The 18,035-nt window shown below is 38.5% G+C and overlaps 2 protein-coding genes across 3 annotated transcripts in view; one reads left to right on the top strand and one right to left on the bottom strand.

Moving 5' to 3' along the window:
• LOC149314394 (oxysterol-binding protein-related protein 5-like) overlaps nt 1-18,035 on the top strand; it is a 642,611-nt gene that overhangs the window by 41,120 nt on the left and 583,456 nt on the right. The window lies entirely within an intron of this gene.
• Nucleotides 1-18,035, bottom strand: part of PTPN5 (protein tyrosine phosphatase non-receptor type 5) — a 79,837-nt gene that overhangs the window by 33,039 nt on the left and 28,763 nt on the right. Inside the window, exons 2-4 of one of the 2 annotated variants that reach the window (XM_089523450.1) lie at nt 12,221-12,402; nt 11,745-11,864; nt 7,473-7,556 (exon numbers count right to left, since the gene is read on the bottom strand). In XM_089523450.1, coding sequence (XP_089379576.1) covers nt 7,473-7,556; nt 11,745-11,864; nt 12,221-12,385 — 369 coding nt within the window. In that variant the 5' untranslated portion in view covers nt 12,386-12,402. Of the gene's footprint in view, nt 1-7,472; nt 7,557-11,744; nt 11,865-12,220; nt 12,403-18,035 lie in introns of those variants that run through there. The other variant, XM_089523449.1, reaches the window with a different exon arrangement.

Here is an 18,035-nt window from a genome sequence, read left to right as displayed (position 1 = left end):
CACATTTAAACCTGCAGGGGTTTCTTGGCTGAAAGAGTGTGACTCCCCCCAAGACTAACCCAAAGGGTTTTTTGTTTTGTTTTGCTAGGGGTTGTTCTGAGGGACTTGCCATTGCCATCCTTCAAGGCTGATGGGAGCGATTCACCCAAACAGTGTGACAATTTTTAAAAAAAGAATGAGCAAAATTTGGCTCTATTTTAAATTGATACAAATAGTAATGTGAACATCATCAGGGTTAAATTGCCCTGGAGAGATTCGTTTGGGGTAAAAATAGTGGGGACTTTGATACGGTATTGCATCAATGAATCTCCCTGGATCTACTCATCACAAAAATACTAGTGTGAATGTAGCCAAAGTATCTGACAAAGAAGCTCCTTTTCACAAAATATTTTTACAGGATCCAAGCCCAGACCCTCCTTTACTTGTCTCCCATATATCTGGACCTTTCCCCCCTTCCCCCCTTTTCTCCCCCTTCCCCCTTCCTTTTTTGCAGCATTGGCATTGGGAGGATGGTGAAGGAGGGCTGGAGAAAGACTTTCAGTGTGAGGTTGCAGCAACATGTCTACAACAAACAGTGCAATACAGTTTGACCTGGGAAATAATAGGATTCTACTCTAAGGGGCCATTCAGACTACTTTTTAAAATATATTTTATTATTAATATATAAATACATATACAAACATCAAACATACCCCACAATATATATACATAAACACTCATTGAATCAACCTTACCCATATATATCTCCTACAATATAACATTCATTCTAAAAATTTTCATTATTGTTTCCTGAAAAGAGAGTATCTTCCCCTAATAGAATTTAAGAAATTTCTTATTAAAGAATGCTTATCTTTGCTTTACTTCTCCTATTCCGAATATGTCTTTTTTGTCCTTTGATTTTAATCATATTACATTGTTTCCCCACATTCTTATATACATATATCACAACCAATATAACTATCCATAAATGTACTTCTTACACTTCCCTCATATCCATTCATTCCTTCTCCTACATATTATACTCTTCCTTATCTGTTTCTATTTTCCCTCATTTTTCTCTTAACTTATTTTCCCAGTAGTTCATTATTAAATTCCAACATTTCTGAATGTCTCCATCATCTTCCCATTTCAAATTTCTAGTAAGTAAATCTAAATCTTTCATATCTAACAATTTTTCTATCCACTCCTCTTCTGTTGGTATCTCCGATGATTTCCATTTCTGTCCATATAGTAATCTCGCTGCTGTTACCATATATAATATTATCTTCCAATACTTGTTTTCTAACTCTCTCTGTAATATTGAGGTTACATTCAATAGGCACATTTCAGGTTTCATATAAAAGGATATTCTCAAAATTTCCATACATACTGTGTGGATCATTTTCCAGTATTCTTTAGCCTTCCTACAGCCCCACCACATGTGTACATATGAACCTTCTTTGTTCTTACATTTCCAGCACCTAGGATTTAAATTCTTATTTTTGTTCATCTTTACAAGTTTAAATGGGGTCAAATGCAACCTATACAACATCTTGTAATAATTTTCCTTTAAGTTTTGACACACTGTGAATTTACCCATTTTTTGCCATGTTCTCTCCCAAGTTTCTAAATCTATATTACAATTTATATCTTGACTCCACTTCATCATTGTATCTTTCACTGCTTCTTGTTTGAGTTCTCTTTCTAACAATAATTCATAAAGCTTTGATATATTTTTCTTTGATTCTCCCAAAATTATATTTTCTAATTTTTTTGTACTTTTTTCCATTCCTATATTCTTTAGCTCTTTTTTTTTCAGACTACCTTTTGTACCGAACTGTAATCCGGATTAAAAGTCGGAAGTTCCCATTGGCATCAGTTTAAACACATCAGATTTAGGGTCTTTCACACCCGATCCAGAGCAAATCCCCCTTAGAGCGGTTTTTCTGAAAGTGGATTATTTCCAGTATCTTTTTGGAAAACCTGTTTCTTCCCTGCTGCCGGCAAATGTGAACTTGGCCCCGGTCATGATCGGATCAAGTTCAGAGGAGGGATTTAGGTCAGAGGGAGGGCAGAGGGCAGAACATGCCTCCCCTCTCGCAGGCATCTCTCTCTCTCTCTCTCTCTCTCTGTCTCTCTCTCTCGTAATTTTTATATTGACAGATCATACAAATGCTTTTTCTACAGGTTGATACATATTGATAGAATGTGTCTGTGCTACATTTCCCTTTCGTTTGCTTGCTGCCGGCACGTCACGTCACGTCACTTTGCAAGTGGCATTTTTTAAAAAAAAAATTTGTGTGTGTGACAGAATATGCAAATGCTTGTGTTTCCTTTTTGGCAAATTGATACAATGTGTGAATGCTTTTGCTACATATGTGTATGTAAGGGGAAATGGCATTGTGTTGGAGTCGGAGGGAAAGCAAAGAAAGAGGATGCAGAGATGGCATTCTGAAGTGAGGTATTATTATTATTATTGTGACAGATTATGCACATGCTTTGGGCTTGAAGGGAAGGGAAGTGGCATTGGGTTCCAAAGAGGAGGAAATGCTGGGCTGGAAGCGGGGACGCTAGAGGCTGGCATTCAGAGGGAAGGCTGTGGAAACCCATGACTTTGGGGGAGTCACACTCTCTCAGCCTCAGGAGAAAGGCAATGGTAAATCTCCTTGGAACCAATCTTGCCAAGAAAACCTCAGGATGGGGTCGTTTTAGGGTTGCGATAATCTGTAATTACCCAAATACACACAACACACACACACACACCTGGAGGTTTTTAAATTTGACAAGTTGACAGAATATGCGCACACTGCCACCAGTTTTTTTTTTAAAAGGAGGGGGGAAGCACCCATTCGGTTGGCCAATGGTTGTAGGATATGTCACCTCTGACGAAAGCGGAAGTGAATTTGATTGACAACAAAGGAGGCTCCATTTTAAAGCGGTACTGCAAATGTGAAATTCAGAGGGGCAAATTGCATTGATCAAGGTAAAGGTTAGTCAGAACTTCTACCTGGGGAGATTCAGTATGGGGGCAACTGGATCTGCCCAGTTCTATCCAGGGCAAATGAGCTAGTGAGAATGAGGCCAAAGTGATCCTACTTTAGCTGTGTGTGCTTACAGACAGCAGGCACAGTGAACAGCTGCCTCCCAAATCACTTACTGAATATGTGTGAGGAGCAAAACTGATTAACCTGCCTCCCCAGCTACCCTGGCATGCTGTAAAACCATAAATCGGTAAGTTTGGCTACCAAAATGCAAAGCTTAAGGAAAGTGGGAATTGTTGAAAGGAAAAAAAATCATCCCAGGATGCATTTTGGAAGATGTTTTTCAAGTGCTTGCTAGAAAATTAAATAATATTTTGAATTTTCCTTATGTGAAATTACTTATGTAAGGCTTACCTGGTTGTTTCATTTCACATGTGAATAATATTAATTCTGAATAAAAAGTGTGCTGAAACATGTTTGAAGTGCTCTTTTTTTGTGTCTACATCTGGTACCAAAGTTTCTGTTAAAGAAGCAAAGCAGCAAAGCCTAGAGACACATCTATATTGTTAACTGTGGTATACCTGTAATTTTCAATATTCATAAAGCATATTAAACAAAATAACACCTGCATTGGTGCTAACAGACCCTATAAGAAGAGGATATTCCACAATAAGGGCACCACAACAAGGAAGACCCTCCCTCATTTTCTCCCATAGATTTTTGCCCTGATGGATGAGACATTGAGGAGGGCTCCTTAGACAGACCTTAAACCTCAGGCAGGTGTATTCTAGGAGAGCTGCTCCTTCAAATATTGAGTTTACATAAAAGAGGGACACACTTTAGTGCACTTGATCCAAGAAAAATCTCAGCTGTCTTATTCCTTAGCTACTACCCTTCCTTTCATACTTTAAATAACTAACCCTTTCCCCTTCTTTGGCAATGGTGAATTTATGGCAGTACACATAGACACACTTAATTTTGCCCATTGATTTTTATTTTCAGCAGAAGGTTAACTTGGATGTTCCACACATGTGCTGAAAACCATAATTAACACATAGCCAAAAGTGGCAAATGAAATGTAAATGAATGCTACTCTGAATATAACCCAGGTGTGGTGGACAGCAGAGCAGATGGGCCCCTGACTAGCATGTGTAGCCAAACACAATGCTCAGAATGCTGAGGACAGGGATGGGTTGAATAAAAGGAAAGGCTTGCCAAGTTTTGCATCAATTTTTGGAGTCTAGTGTGGTTTTTGGAGGGTGATTGAGGAGGGAGTTGAGAGCAAGGATGTAATTAGTTACTAAGTTTTTTTCTTGAAGGAAGCAACAAGTAATTTAACCATTATCTTCCCACTATGAGAAGGTCTCTAAAAACCATGTAGTTTTTAAAATGTCTATTCACAATTTGGGACTTAGTCTGCTCAAATTTCACACAGGACTGGCACAGAAAATAGCATTTTTGTGCAGAAATTTTGTTTTCTATGGAATCAACCATGTGCACATTTTTTGCAGAATAAATCTCCAATTGCAGCATTTTCTACACAGGAAGCAGCATTTTCTCTGTAGGAGCAAATATTTCTAAATCCTTTTTTTCATAGAAACGGCTGTTTTCTGTGCAAACCACATCCATTTTTTTTTTGCAAAGTCCTGAACAGTACAGATTTTTTAAAGTGTAAGATTTTTCTTGTCGAGATTTCTCAATACTCAAAAAATGTGTTTTCTGACCATTTTCTGGATATTTTAGAATGTTTTTCCATCCCTAGCTGGGAGTGGAGCGTCCAAGGTGAGAGTTTGGGACGCATTGAAGTAGATACACTTTGCAACATTGGAATAAATAGTGAGTCAGTGGCTATTCTTGGTGCTTTGAAGCAGCTTTTAATCCAACAAACCATTTGTTGTTGATTTTGTTTGATGCGCTGCCTAATGGCTGTTCCTTTGAGGTAACTGGGAGATACCTGTCATGTACACAGAAACCTGAATTTACATAGTGGTCCAATATGGTAGCAGCCATAGGGCCTTAAATACTAAACCCAAGGCATGGTTTAAGGAAAGGGAGCCAAGTGGGTGAGATGTGGCCTTGAATCCCACTGTTGAAGAAATCAGGATATAAATCCTTGAAATAAATAAAATAAAATGTTAGATTCTGTTGTGAGTTAACCTGGTAGGAGTCATCTGTCACAACATGTTTTAAAGCTAAGGAGTTCACATTAAATTTATTGGATTCTTATGTTCTGCTATGCTTTGTTTTATGAATGCTATACAAATGCAATTCAGTGATTCATTAGAAATGTAAGGAAGCTTTACAATTTGAAAATCACAAACAGTACTTTACCTGGAGAAAAAGGCAAAGGGATACCTCTCCCTTTCTTATCCTCCCCAAATCTTGAAGGGGCTGTCTGTCTACCTAAATCCTGGATACTTTAATGTTATATAGTAGAAAGAAGTTCTTGAATACTGGAAAAGGAAATGTGACACATTTCTATAGAGTTCATTTTTTAAAAAAATGGATGGCATGTATTCATTTGCCTGATCTTAATCACCCTCTGTTTCTAAATTAATACACCTCCATTGCATGGATCAGCTGCCCGTGATATTCTAAATCCTGCAAATCACTGAATATGGACCATGTTGGGCCTTTCTCCTTATTTTTTTTCCTTTTCAAAACACAAGCTAATATACCCAGGGCATGTTAAAGCTGGTCTTATTCACAGAACAGGCATTCAGAAACAACACCATTGCTGTCAAGAAGTATAATCTCAGTTAGAATTATTTTACCACAGGAACACTTCTAATGATCAATCTCCTGTAGCTTTTGCTAGTTAAGTTAAAAAAAAGCTACCTAAGTATTTTGATAACCTGGTTGACCAAGTGAATTTGCATAAAATGAATGAGTTTACAACAATATGTTAACACTGCAGTACACCTATAATCACACTGGAGGAATTTTCTCTTTGATTATTTTGTTCCTTTGCATTTATTCAAATGGAGTGGGGGATGCAGGCTGGGGAACCCTGCAGAAAATTCACTGGGCGTAATCACTAGGGGAACATCACACTGTGCTTATTCTGATTAGACTTGCACTATAGCTTCAACTGGCTTATTGTACAAGCAACTTGGATTTTATAGAGCTCACTGTCAATTTAGCAGTCTATCCTTTACACTTTAATATGCACTGCTCCACCACCCTCTAAAAGCGTATTATTTGACCACAGAAAGAAGTATCTGGCTAAGAAAAGCCTAAACAACAAGCAAAGGCAATTGCACAGCAAAGCTAATCTCACTACGCACACCGGTATTCTTATTGTCAAAGGTATTGACATTAATTACCATCCTTGGTGAATGACTTTTAAGTACACTTTCTGCTAAAGAAAATCCTGCAATTGTCCTGTGTCCCAGAATGAACATAACCACAATTTATTATTCAGCAATATTCACTCACCTAAATCATTTGCATGTGAATTGCTAATGCTTATTAGAGTGCTGGTAGACCTCAGCTGACAGCCACTGTGGCATAGCGGTTTGAGCACTGGACTATGACTATGGAGTCCAGAGTTCAAATCCCATTCAGCCCTAGAACCCACTCTCTTATCATCAGAAGAAGGCAAATACAAACTCATTCTGAACAAATTTTTGCCAAGAAACCCCTCTGATAGGTTTACTTTAGGGTCACCATAAGTCAGAAATAACTTGAAGGTACAGAACAAGATAAGCTAATGACTATGTGTTTCTGGACATAACCAACATAAACTTTGGTACCAGAGGCAGAAACGACATGGAAAGAATAGAGATAGTTTTCTTAAGCACGTGAAAAACAGCAGTTCAACAGCAAACTATTTTATTTTAAACTAATAATAAACAAAAACATTTTAAACTTTCTAGAGACCACTTCAAAGCTTCTTGCAAAAGGACTCCAGGGATTTTTTTCTTTCTCTCGTCAGCCTTCATTTTTCTCACGATTGCTATTTTGTTGCCCAAACTTACAGATCTATGTTTTTTTAAAAAAAAAACAACACATGCTGGGGTAGCTGGTAAGGCAAGCTTATTTTCTCTCCATTTTGCTGTTCATGCTTGTCCAGTAAACGATTCTAGAATCAGCTGCTGCTTACTTTGCCTGCTGTAGGCAGACACACACAGTTTCAATGGGAGCAGCTAAAGAAGAATCCACTCCTTCTCAGCTGAAGCATTACAGCATTCTTTACTGCAGAAATATTGCTGCAAAATAACACTGAAAATCTGTTTTTTCCAGTTCTCTTTCACCATCCTATTGCCAATGCTGCTAAAAGATGTCTAGCTCAACAGAAGACAAGGGGGAAAAGGCTGGGCTTGGTGGCCATAAAAGACTTTGTGAAAAGGAGCTTCTTTGTCAGAGGCTTTGTTAACTGAGGTATGTCTGTATTGTTTACTATTTTTCATCAAACACACCAGTAGAATCTTCTGAGAGTACCTTGCAGGTGTCATAGTACTATAGCAAATCTTTTAACTTGAACTGAATGCATCCATGATATTAGCTTACCAATGTTCCTATGAGTAGCAAGCCAAGGGAAACCAAAGATAGCAGGAAATAGGACATTGTGAGGCCCACATCTCTGATCAAATCCTGAGGAATAATACAAACCCACAATTAATTCAGAAGGTTCTTAAAGTGAGAGGTTGAGAGAATAGTCATAGCACTGCTGTGATATTCCTATCAGTTTTACAATAATAACAGTACTTAATCCTGTGACTACAAAACATGAGCTTTAGTTATATATGAACTTATCCAACTTGTTAAACAAATTCTGAAATTCAAACATGGGTTCCATTCCAAATGTTATGGCTGCTTTAAACATATCTGCTGAAATTGCTGAATCTACTCCCTGTTCTTATAACATTTACATTCTGAGCCAGAGCTGTCAATGCAAAGATGCTCCCCTCAATTTCCTACTTCCTTTTGTGGTGCTGTCTAAGGTTTCACCACATTTAAATTTCTATTAAGATTTTGGATTGACAGAGGTGAATAGAGGGAGATTAAGGTCAGATAACAGAGTGTACTTCTTTTAGTACCTAGAACTGTGCCCTAGAATTGTGGAACTCATTCACATAAACAACCAACTTGGACAGCTTTAAAGGGGGACTGGTCAAATTCATGGAGGATGGGTCAGATCAATGGCTAATAGTCATGATCTCTATATATTATCTTCACTGCCAGAGGCAGTATGGCTCTGAATACCAGCTCCTGGATTCTTTTCTGAAGTGCAGGTTAAATCTTATTCTGAAGTCAGAACTGAGGAAAAAATATTTGGACTGACTCATTTCAAATAACATGCAGATGTAGATAACCTGAATGCTTTCTGCTGCACAAGGAGCTTTTGATTATGCATAATGCAAATAACTGAAAAGATCACATAAAATTCTATCTATCTAAAGCAAATAGAAAGCCTTATAATATTTGGACTTCAGACTAATTGTTAGATGTAGGAAGGAAACAGAGCTTACATTCTTACTTACTTTAGCAGCTGATAACCAAAAGGGAAAGGAACAGTAAAGCCAATTAGTAGAAATAAAAGGAAAATTCAGGTTAAGTTACCACTGAATTTAGTAATTCTAGTCAACCCTTGACAAAAAAATGTGAATCCCTTGGGAAAGGTCTTGATAAAGTCGGGGTGGATGGGTTCTTTTTCTCATAGAAATTAGAAAAAAATGATTATGGGATATTTTTCTTTGGAATGATGAGGAAAACATTTAAGAAAAAAATACATATATTTACTTCCTCCTCTTATTTATAAAAATTATACAGTGTCTAGACTTTTAGATTACATGGCCTAAATATTCTAAAGGCCCCAGGTCCTATCTGACCTGCAATTTTCCATGAATTTTCCCCTGAATTTTTTTCTAGAAATTCTACATCATTTGTATGACATAGCAGCTCGTCTCTAACTGCACTGCTTAAAATAGTTTTTAAGCATGGTTAGCTTTCTGTGCAGCATCCAATGACCAAATCAACCATAATTATAATAGCTTGATCCTAACTATATTTAGTTAGATGCAAGTTCCACTAATGCAGTAAGATTTCAAGCTTACATACTTTGAGTTACAGGGACAGAGGGAAGATGGCCAGCAAAGGATGAAGAAAAGTCTCTTCCTTTTACATTCATACTATCACCATCTGAATTCCAGAGACCATGGTTCTAGAGATAACTACTGCTGGTGCTTCACTTTAAAAAGTAAGAGAATAAAGACAGTGGATAGGCTGAAACTCCACAACTCAATTGCATGTAACCAGTGTCAGTGAGAGCGGTTGCCATTGAAACTCCTCTATTATAGTTTGGAATTATCTGGCTACAATGACAAGAGATCTCCCCAGAACTAGAGCCAAGCAGCTGCTTCGTAGTTCAATAGAAGGGACAGCAGCGAGGAGTCGGACTGACAACGGCTTTGGGGAAGCAAAGAGGCTGCATGAAGGCAACATAGATGAATCAATCCCAGACTTCAACTTGGTTTTAAGTGGGTTTCCTTGTTAAAGCAGAATATTTCTGCACACTCACTCCTACTTTGCCTTCCTTGCATTTTACTCCATCAACACATAGGACATCCACTTTACAAACAGGGACAGCAATATGAAATCCAGCTGCCAATATTCTATTTCTTTATGTCTGGCCAGGGGCCCACTCACACTATACAGTTGTAGCATTCTGATTCCACTTCTATTACGATACCTGCATCCTATAGAATCCTGGGGTTTGCAGTCTGGTGAAACAACTGAGCTCTCTGGTTGAGAATTCTAAATACTGTTCCCTGAATGAATGAATGAATGAATGAAGGTTTATTTATATACCGCCGTTCCAATGATCATGGCAAATCCCTATAGCAGGGGTTCCCAACCTGTGCTCTGAGAAGCCCTTAGGGCTCCATGTGCACTTCCCAGGTGCTCTGTGGCCACTCCAGGAAAATGAAAGAAATAAAAATTGAATAAAATTAAAGAAAAAGAATATATTCTTATATATTCTCCTAAATATCATTAACTTGTAAGACACAGGTAGGCCTCTTAGTGGCTCCGCCACAGAAATAAAGGTGGAGTCAAAAAGGGAACCCCTGCCCTATAGGATTCCATAGCATGTTGCAATAGCAATTACAGTGGGACCATAGCACTATAAACAGGCCCTATATCACTTCCATCACATTTAGTAAACCCTGTGCGACAAAAATGAAAAAGAAGATGGTCTCCTGGCTGTCCTCGCCCCATGCACAAGCAATCCAGACTATTGCCTGGCTTACTGACTCTGTAGCAGATACTGCATAATGTCTTTAGTCTGTAGAAGAAAGAAGTCACTGTTCTAGCCAGGTAGACTTCTGTGATATTTCTAGCATGGAGAAAAAGAGCATCTGTATCTGCAGTGGTGGGAGGCCCAGCAGCATCAGCATTAGTGTGGTTGTGCATTGAAAGAATGAAAGGATTGTGATGGGGATGCCCTAGCTTTACGGCAGAATCTGACAAGTAGAATGGAAGTGAAGAGATGAAAAACAGGAGGGAATTGGAATAGGTCAGTGGGCTCAGCACTCTCTCTCTTCACCTATTCTCATGAAATCTACAGAAAATATCACTAAAAAGTATCAATGAATCGTATGTTAACTACTCATTGCCATTGTGGTCTGTTTTTGAAATAGCTTATGAATTTGAGGAGAGTGAAACATGCCAAAAATATTAAGCATGCTTATAGAGTACTGTTTCTGTACCACAATGACAAGAAAAGAGATTCCATCTTAACATTAGTAAAAACCTCTTTACTGCAAAAGCTGCTCAACAGTAGCATGCACTGCCTCAAAGAATGGTGGACTCTCCTTCTTTGAGAGTCTTTAAAGAGGCTGAATAGTCATCCCTCAGGAGTGCTTTAGTTGTGCTTTCCTGCATGGCAAGGGGATGAACTAGATGGCCCTTTCAGTCTCTTCCAAATGATTCCGGTTTCTGAAGCATTGATACGGAAAACCAAGGAAAGTAAAATGAGGCTCAAAATTGATGCTTTGTTTTGTCTGGTTTAGGTAACAGTATGGCATAAATCCTAAGCACACACAACAATGCAATTCTATGCAGTTCTACTCAAAAATAAATCTTACCAAGTTTAGTGAAACTTAGGACTAGTCTTCACATAAGTGTACTATACAAACTGGGGCACATTTTCTCACATTTGCAATGACAGTTAATTGTATTCACTTTCCTGCACAAATTTGCATCTGTTCGCATCTGTTCACCCTTCTTCTGCAGAAAATGCACAGCCATCTGAATGCATGCGAAGCAGACAGACAGTCAGGCATGCAATAATGCACATTTCTGCAAATTTCAGTGGATACTGAAATAATAATAATAATAATAATAATAATTATTATTATTATTATTATTATTACTCCAGTAAAAACTATGAAGCTTTTTCCATGAAGTTTAAGGAGTCCCCACCCCACCTCACCCCACAAAAAGCCTGAACTCCTGTGATTTGCATGTGCCCGGAACACATTCTGTTCAACTGGAATGAGGAGTATTTTAAATGTGTACTCATAGGATCCTTAGTTGGAAATACCGCAAACCTCTAGTTATTTGTGTAGGATTTGTGGAGCACCAGTGTGGTGCAGAAACGTCACTCTGTAAACTACTCCTTAACTTATTATCAGCCAGAGAATCTGCACAGTACAGAAAATATTAAGCTCTGCATTAAATTACATTTATTATTTATTTTTCATTCAGGACATTGTTATCACTGTACCAAATAAAAGTTTGAAGTGCTATATTAAAACACATAGAAATTGCTGAACGTACCTTACTAGAATCTGCAATCAACTGTCCAAATGGAGTGAGCAGGTTGGGCAACACATCCAAAGCATTGACAACTGCTGAGATTGTCTCAGAGCCACCATACCAAAACATAAAGAAGAAAACCTGTGCAGTCAGATAATTAATAATGAGCTTTTGTCATGAAGAAAGATACTTTTTATTTTCATTTGTAGCCTGCATTGCCAATCGGTAATGATCTTTAGTTTTTAATGATTTTGTATGTTTTATCATTTGTATTCTAATAAGTTGGTATTTTTCAGACCACCCACATCAGCTAGATTTTTTAAAAAAGTCAAACAGATCGTTACCTGGTTGCAAGGCACTATGCCTTGCTTTTGACTTAATTTCAGCTATATCCGTATCTATGTCAGGGAAAATCAGGCTCCTAAAATATATCAGTCTAAAACCCGAAAAGCAATGTTGTCCTGCTCAGCCCATCCCAGTTAAGACTGAAATCTTACCAATATTTGTGATAAGGCAAACAGATACAGGATTCCTCCTGTGGTTATTCCATTCCACCAGGCCACCCAGCTATGCTGTAGAGTCCCTTCAGTACCCTTCCTGGGTTCTTCTGTCTTGCTGTGTTGATCCTGCTGTCCATCAGGTCCATTCAATGGTTCCATCATCACTGGCTTTGAAAGACCTTCAAGTATGGAGATAAAACAATTAGGAGATAAACAGCAAAGCACAGTGCATAACTTTCACCTATTCCTGTGATTACAGAAACTACAAAGGACAGCAAAAGCTCTCAAATACCAGTCAGTAAATACAGTTTGGAAATGCAACAGATTTTTGTATAGCAGTAGTCTTTGCTACCTTCACTGGGAAATGAAGTGTGGGTGGATACATTACCAGTCTTTTTCCCCTGTAGCAACAGAAACATGGTTTTGTTGTTTATTAATAAGCTGCTGTGTACTCTTGTATTGCTCAGTAATTTAGATTACTTTACAGCATCTACTTCAGCTTTCATTATTCTTTTGGCTACATTATTCAGGTGAGTGCCTTGATTTGAACCTATGAAATATACTTATTACAATGGTAAACTGAGCTAATCATTTCAAGGTGCTTAGCAGCAATAGTACAGTGGGCCCTTGATGTCCACAGGGATTTGGTTCAAGGACCAAATCCCATTATTTACAATGACATAGTAAAATGGCATCCCTTATATAAAATGGCAAAAATAAGGTTTGCTTTTTGGCATTTATATATATATTAAAATATTTTCAAACTATGGATAGTTGAATCCGTAAATAAGGCTCAAACCACTACAGCACATTGGCTCTCAAAAACTCAATTTTTATTTAAAAGAAAATCTCAGTATAGGGATAGGCTCCCAGGTAAGTGGGCACAGCATTGCAATCACACACACACTTATTTTTATTTAGAAGGACCCATTTCTAAGTAAAACTATAAAATAGTATGTCACTGTAAATTTGGAATAAAATCGAAATGCATTATTTTTTTTAAAAAATCCAAACCCATAGATCATGCACCATGCATGCAGTTTAGGAAAACGATTGTTCACTTCCCCCTAATAAGGAGAGATGTGTATTTTGGATCAGCCCAGTGCTTACCACAAAGCAATCTTTCACTAATAAAGCATTATGTACATTGAGTGCCAAACTGATTTGTAACAGATAAAATATGCTTTGTTATCAAAATAAAATAAATGAACCATATATGCTTTCAATACAAAGACGATTTCCCTCTTCTCAGTTGTTGGTGTCTGATTAAATTTACAGATTGACCTGTTTAACAATCCTCCTCTTTGATGGTGAGCAATGTCTTCCTCCTTCCCACTCTCCCATTCCCCATCCCACCCACAAATGGCCTATTGCAATTTCTGGGCAAACTGAAGAGGAGCTGTGTGCCAAAATGTTTGCGGAGATTGCTTGACTTTAACAGTCACTGCTGAGTCACCAATCCTTTTCACATTAGTCTTCACATTGCTCCCACTCAGTCCACCTGTCATTTCGTATGGAATAAGAGATGGGAGGGAGGGAAGCAATGTTCTCCCATTCCTTTATGGTGGATGGATTTCATCTGTGGATTGTATTCTGATCTGTAGGATGAAGGCAAATGAAATCTGATCAAAGCTCTTGCCCTCAGCTACATTTCATTACATAAACACATGTATGAAGGAAAAGCCTGATGGATGATTTTTCCTCTAATGAGTAGGAAATAGGTAAAGCACTATGTCAACCACTACAGCATCTCTTGAAAGTCAGGCTGCAAAACTCGTGTTTGCACATAACATATAGTTATGTCCCCTGTCTCAACAAGCCTGCTGTTCAAGTTTGTTCCCCTGTCAGATCAAAAGGAGAAGCAAGTATCTATAACTGATCCATTTAGCATTTGGAACCTCTTAGATGGAAAGTCTGTTCCCTTTGTAATTTCATGAATTTTATGAAAGAGAATGATAGTGGTAACTCTGGTGGAGGCTCCCAATTTTCCCCTTTCCCATAATTTAACTGGTAAAAAGTAGAGCTCTAAGGAGGAGCAACTCTTCTGTAGGTAAGATATTTCCTAGAACAGAAAAGTTGGAGATGTTCTTTTGATGCAATGTTTTCCTCCAATGAAAGACAGAATTACAAAACTTTAATTCTAAAGGTGAAAAGATTATGAAATCAGTTTCTGAGAATCAAGTTCCATCTAGCTAAAGGGAAACAGGACAATGGGCTCCTCTTCTGAGGCCAACATTCTCTCTAAGGAAAGCATCACAAATCTTCAGTAGACTTTGATTTAGACTTGTATTTCCTTTTTCCAGTTTTATGGAGCATGTATATCTGATAGAAATTTGAGATCTATAGAAGAGACCCTGTTGTCTGTCCCAGCATCTCATGACGTTAGGTTGGTGGGTACACATAACATAGTTTTCTCTGTAGCAGTGCCTTAGCTGTGGATCTCTTATCCAAAAAAGTTAGGCTAACCTCATCTCTTTTAAACTTCTTAGTGAGCAGTCAAAATAGTGTTGTTCCAAATGGCATTCAGTGTTTCAAATGGCTGTTTTAACTGTTTTAAAATTGGATTCTAAAAGGATTGTTTTAGACTTCTTTTAGGACTTTTTAAAGAGTATTTTAATATGTTTTTAAAATGTTTTAATCTTTGTATTGCTTTAATTGGTTTTTATTTGTTCATCACCTTGAGAGCCCTTGTGAGCTGGGAGATAATATGGAAATACTTAAACAAACAAACAAAACCCAGAGATTAAAAAAAAAAAGGATAAAAGGCAAGTTTTCTGAGCTTTAAGTTGAAATTTGCATTATCTATTAGCAACTTCATGTGTCTGTGTTTTTAAACCATGTTCTAGAATACTCCACAAAACGCTGTAGAAAATAGCTCTGTTCAGGTTGACTTTTCTCAGAACTTTACATATCTCTGGGACTTGCTTAAATAAATCCATCAAGTAATTCAACCAATACTTGACAGACTCCAAAGGAGAGCCTTTTGTTTATGTACCAATGGCAGTTCAGCTTCTCTTCTCACCAGAGCTCCCTCCATCACTTGGGGTGGAGAGCAGTCATGGATAGACATGTACATAGCAGCAAGGTTTAGAAGATTTGTGTCCATCAGTCAAGGTGAATCGCAGGGCAGTCAGGGAAGGAAAAAGGATGTACTTCTTCATAAACAGCATAATTAAACTGCAGAGCTGGTAATCATAAAATGACATGATGGACACAAACTGGATGTATTTACAAGGGGATAGGACAAATTTGTGAAGAATTATCCATTTCTTTAGAAGCATTTATTTATTTGATCTCAGACCATCATAAATAAATGAAACTGATAGTCTGAGACCCAATAAATGAAACATTTATTTATTTGGCCTCAGACTATCAGTTGATTTTCAACATGGAAAACTATTTAATACACAATAAAAGCAGACTAAAAAGACCTCTTGAAAAATAGTTTTAAAATCAAAATTAAAACAACCAGAATAGGCACTCCATTTTAAGCACCCATGAAATTAAACCAGTTTCAACTGCCCATTGGAAACTTAAAAAATGATGGAGGCAACTAACTTTACAGATTAAACACTGGTTGATAATTATCTATGGTGGCTGATCCAGTGAAGCTCTTTTCAATAGTGGTCTTACACAGAGATGTAAAAGCCCACTTAAAAAATTAGAAAAAAATATAAAACTATGTAGCAAATAAACATTTAGCTTGGTAGCTCCATTTATAAGAATTTTTTTAAAGTTCCATTCATAATTATATTCTGAATAAACTATACTTTTAATATAACAGGCAGATAATTTCATGTCAAACCAAGTTACAATCAATGCATTTTTATGTTCCTAAAGTAACAAAAGTGGCTTTCAATCTGTAAAGGAGCTTAATATGCTCCCCCCCTCAAAACTTGATTAAAATGGGTAAAATAATTTTCCTTTAAAAATCTATAAATTTTACATCTTTGCTCTTATAACTGTTTTTTTAAAGATAGGCTGAAATGCCAACTTTTTTAAAGAAGCATTTATAACCTTAGCCACCCAATTAGCCAGCCTTCCTCTGGTAGTTTTAATCAGCCAGGATGGACAAAGATAATATAATTAATATAATTTATTCATATTCTGCTTAATCTCAAGGAGTCCGGCCAGAGAGAGGAGAAGGAGAGGAGCTGCTTGGCAGCCATTTTGAGACCGTGTGCTTGAGACCGTGTGCTCGTTGCTGAAGGGGAGGAGCTTCTGTGAGTCACATCTGTGAGTCACAAGGGGGCGGAGCTAGCAGACTAGCTTTATATACCAACTTCCAGAGCCTTCCAGAACAGTCCGGCCAGAGAGAGGAGAAGGAGAGGAGCTGCTTGGCAGCCATTTTGAGACCGTGTGCTTGAGACCGTGTGCTCGTTGCTGAAGGGGAGGAGCTTCTGTGAGTCACATCTGAATTTTAGTTTTCTTTAACTGAACAACTCTGCTCAAGTGGCATCAGGTTAGAATCGGATATTGAAACAGAACCTTCCCTTTAAGTGTAAGATAGCAGCCAGTACATTCCTTTAAAGAAGTATTCCCAGTAGATTGACTGTTATACTCATTACTAAAGACTTTGCAGTATGGACAACGAGGGATCTACTGCAGTCACCTGCAACTCTTGTGGGATGTTTCTCTTCTTGCCTACAGAAGTGGAGAACTTCACATGCACCAAGTGCAAGCTGGTAGCACTCTTGGAGGAGAAAGTGCAGCAGCTGGAGTCCAGAGTAGCTACACTTCAGCAGATTAGGGAACAAGAGGATTTCCTGGACACAATAGAACTAACCATCTTGGATGAGTACCACGCAGAGGAAGATGCTAGGGTGGAAGAGGTCACTTGCCAAAGAGAGGAGGCAGACAGCTGGAGGAATGTCACAAAGAGAAGTAAGCCAAGAAGGAATTGTTCGGGGAGCTTGCAGCTAGAGAATCGATTCCAAGCTCTTTCCCTTATCAAGGAGGATGAAGAAGAGCAGCATGGACAGACTTCAGGGACGGAGCAGGGGAGCCTGAGAGTCCCACCCGAGGGAACAGTCGCTGCTAAGCCTCGGAGGAGGCGTGTGGTCGTAGTGGGGGACTCCTTGCTGAGGGGTACAGAAGCAGTGATTTGTAGGCCTGACAAGATGTCTCGAGAGGTGTGTTGTCTTCCAGGTGCAAAGATCCGTGATGTGGCAGAGAGGCTGACAAGACTGGTCAAGCCTACTGACCAATACCCCTTCCTTTTGGTCCACGTGGGAACTAATGATACTGCAAGACACAGCATTCAGAACATCAAAAGGGATTACGAGGCGCTTGGTAGGAAGCTGAAAGGAATGGATGTACAGGTTGTCATCTCGTCTCTTCTGCCAGTTGAAGGGCATGGTCCAGGAAGGGAGAGGAAAATAGCAGATGTGAACAACTGGCTTCGCAGATGGTGCCGCCAAGAAGGATTTGGATTCTTCGATCATGGGCTGCGGTTCCATGAGGAGGGACTTCTTGCAACAGACGGGTTGCATCTCACGCCAGTTGGAAGAAATGTTTTTGCCAACAGTCTCAAGAACTTGATCAGGAGAGCTTTAAACTGAGTTCCGAGGGGAAGGGAGACAATATTAAGGAAGGCGAAAGGGATGGCGAAAATAGTCAAACTGACACAGAGGAAACAAGGCAAACAGTGCAAGGACCCAACAGTGGGAGGCAAAAAAACTTGCACAGGCAGCAAGTAAAAGGGAACCATGGTCTGCGATGTCTCTACACTAATGCACAGAGCATGGGAAATAAGCAGGATGAACTCGAACTCCTAGTACAACAAAGCAAATATGATATAATAGGCATCACT

The sequence above is a fragment of the Sceloporus occidentalis genome, unplaced genomic scaffold, assembly GCF_023333645.1.
Source record: "Sceloporus occidentalis isolate IW3139 unplaced genomic scaffold, rSceOcc1.0.p SCAF_4, whole genome shotgun sequence".
NCBI classification, from domain to species: domain Eukaryota; kingdom Metazoa; phylum Chordata; class Lepidosauria; order Squamata; family Phrynosomatidae; genus Sceloporus; species Sceloporus occidentalis.
The sequence above is the reverse complement of the archived record's forward strand: the minus strand, read 5'-3'. Positions and strand labels throughout refer to the sequence as shown.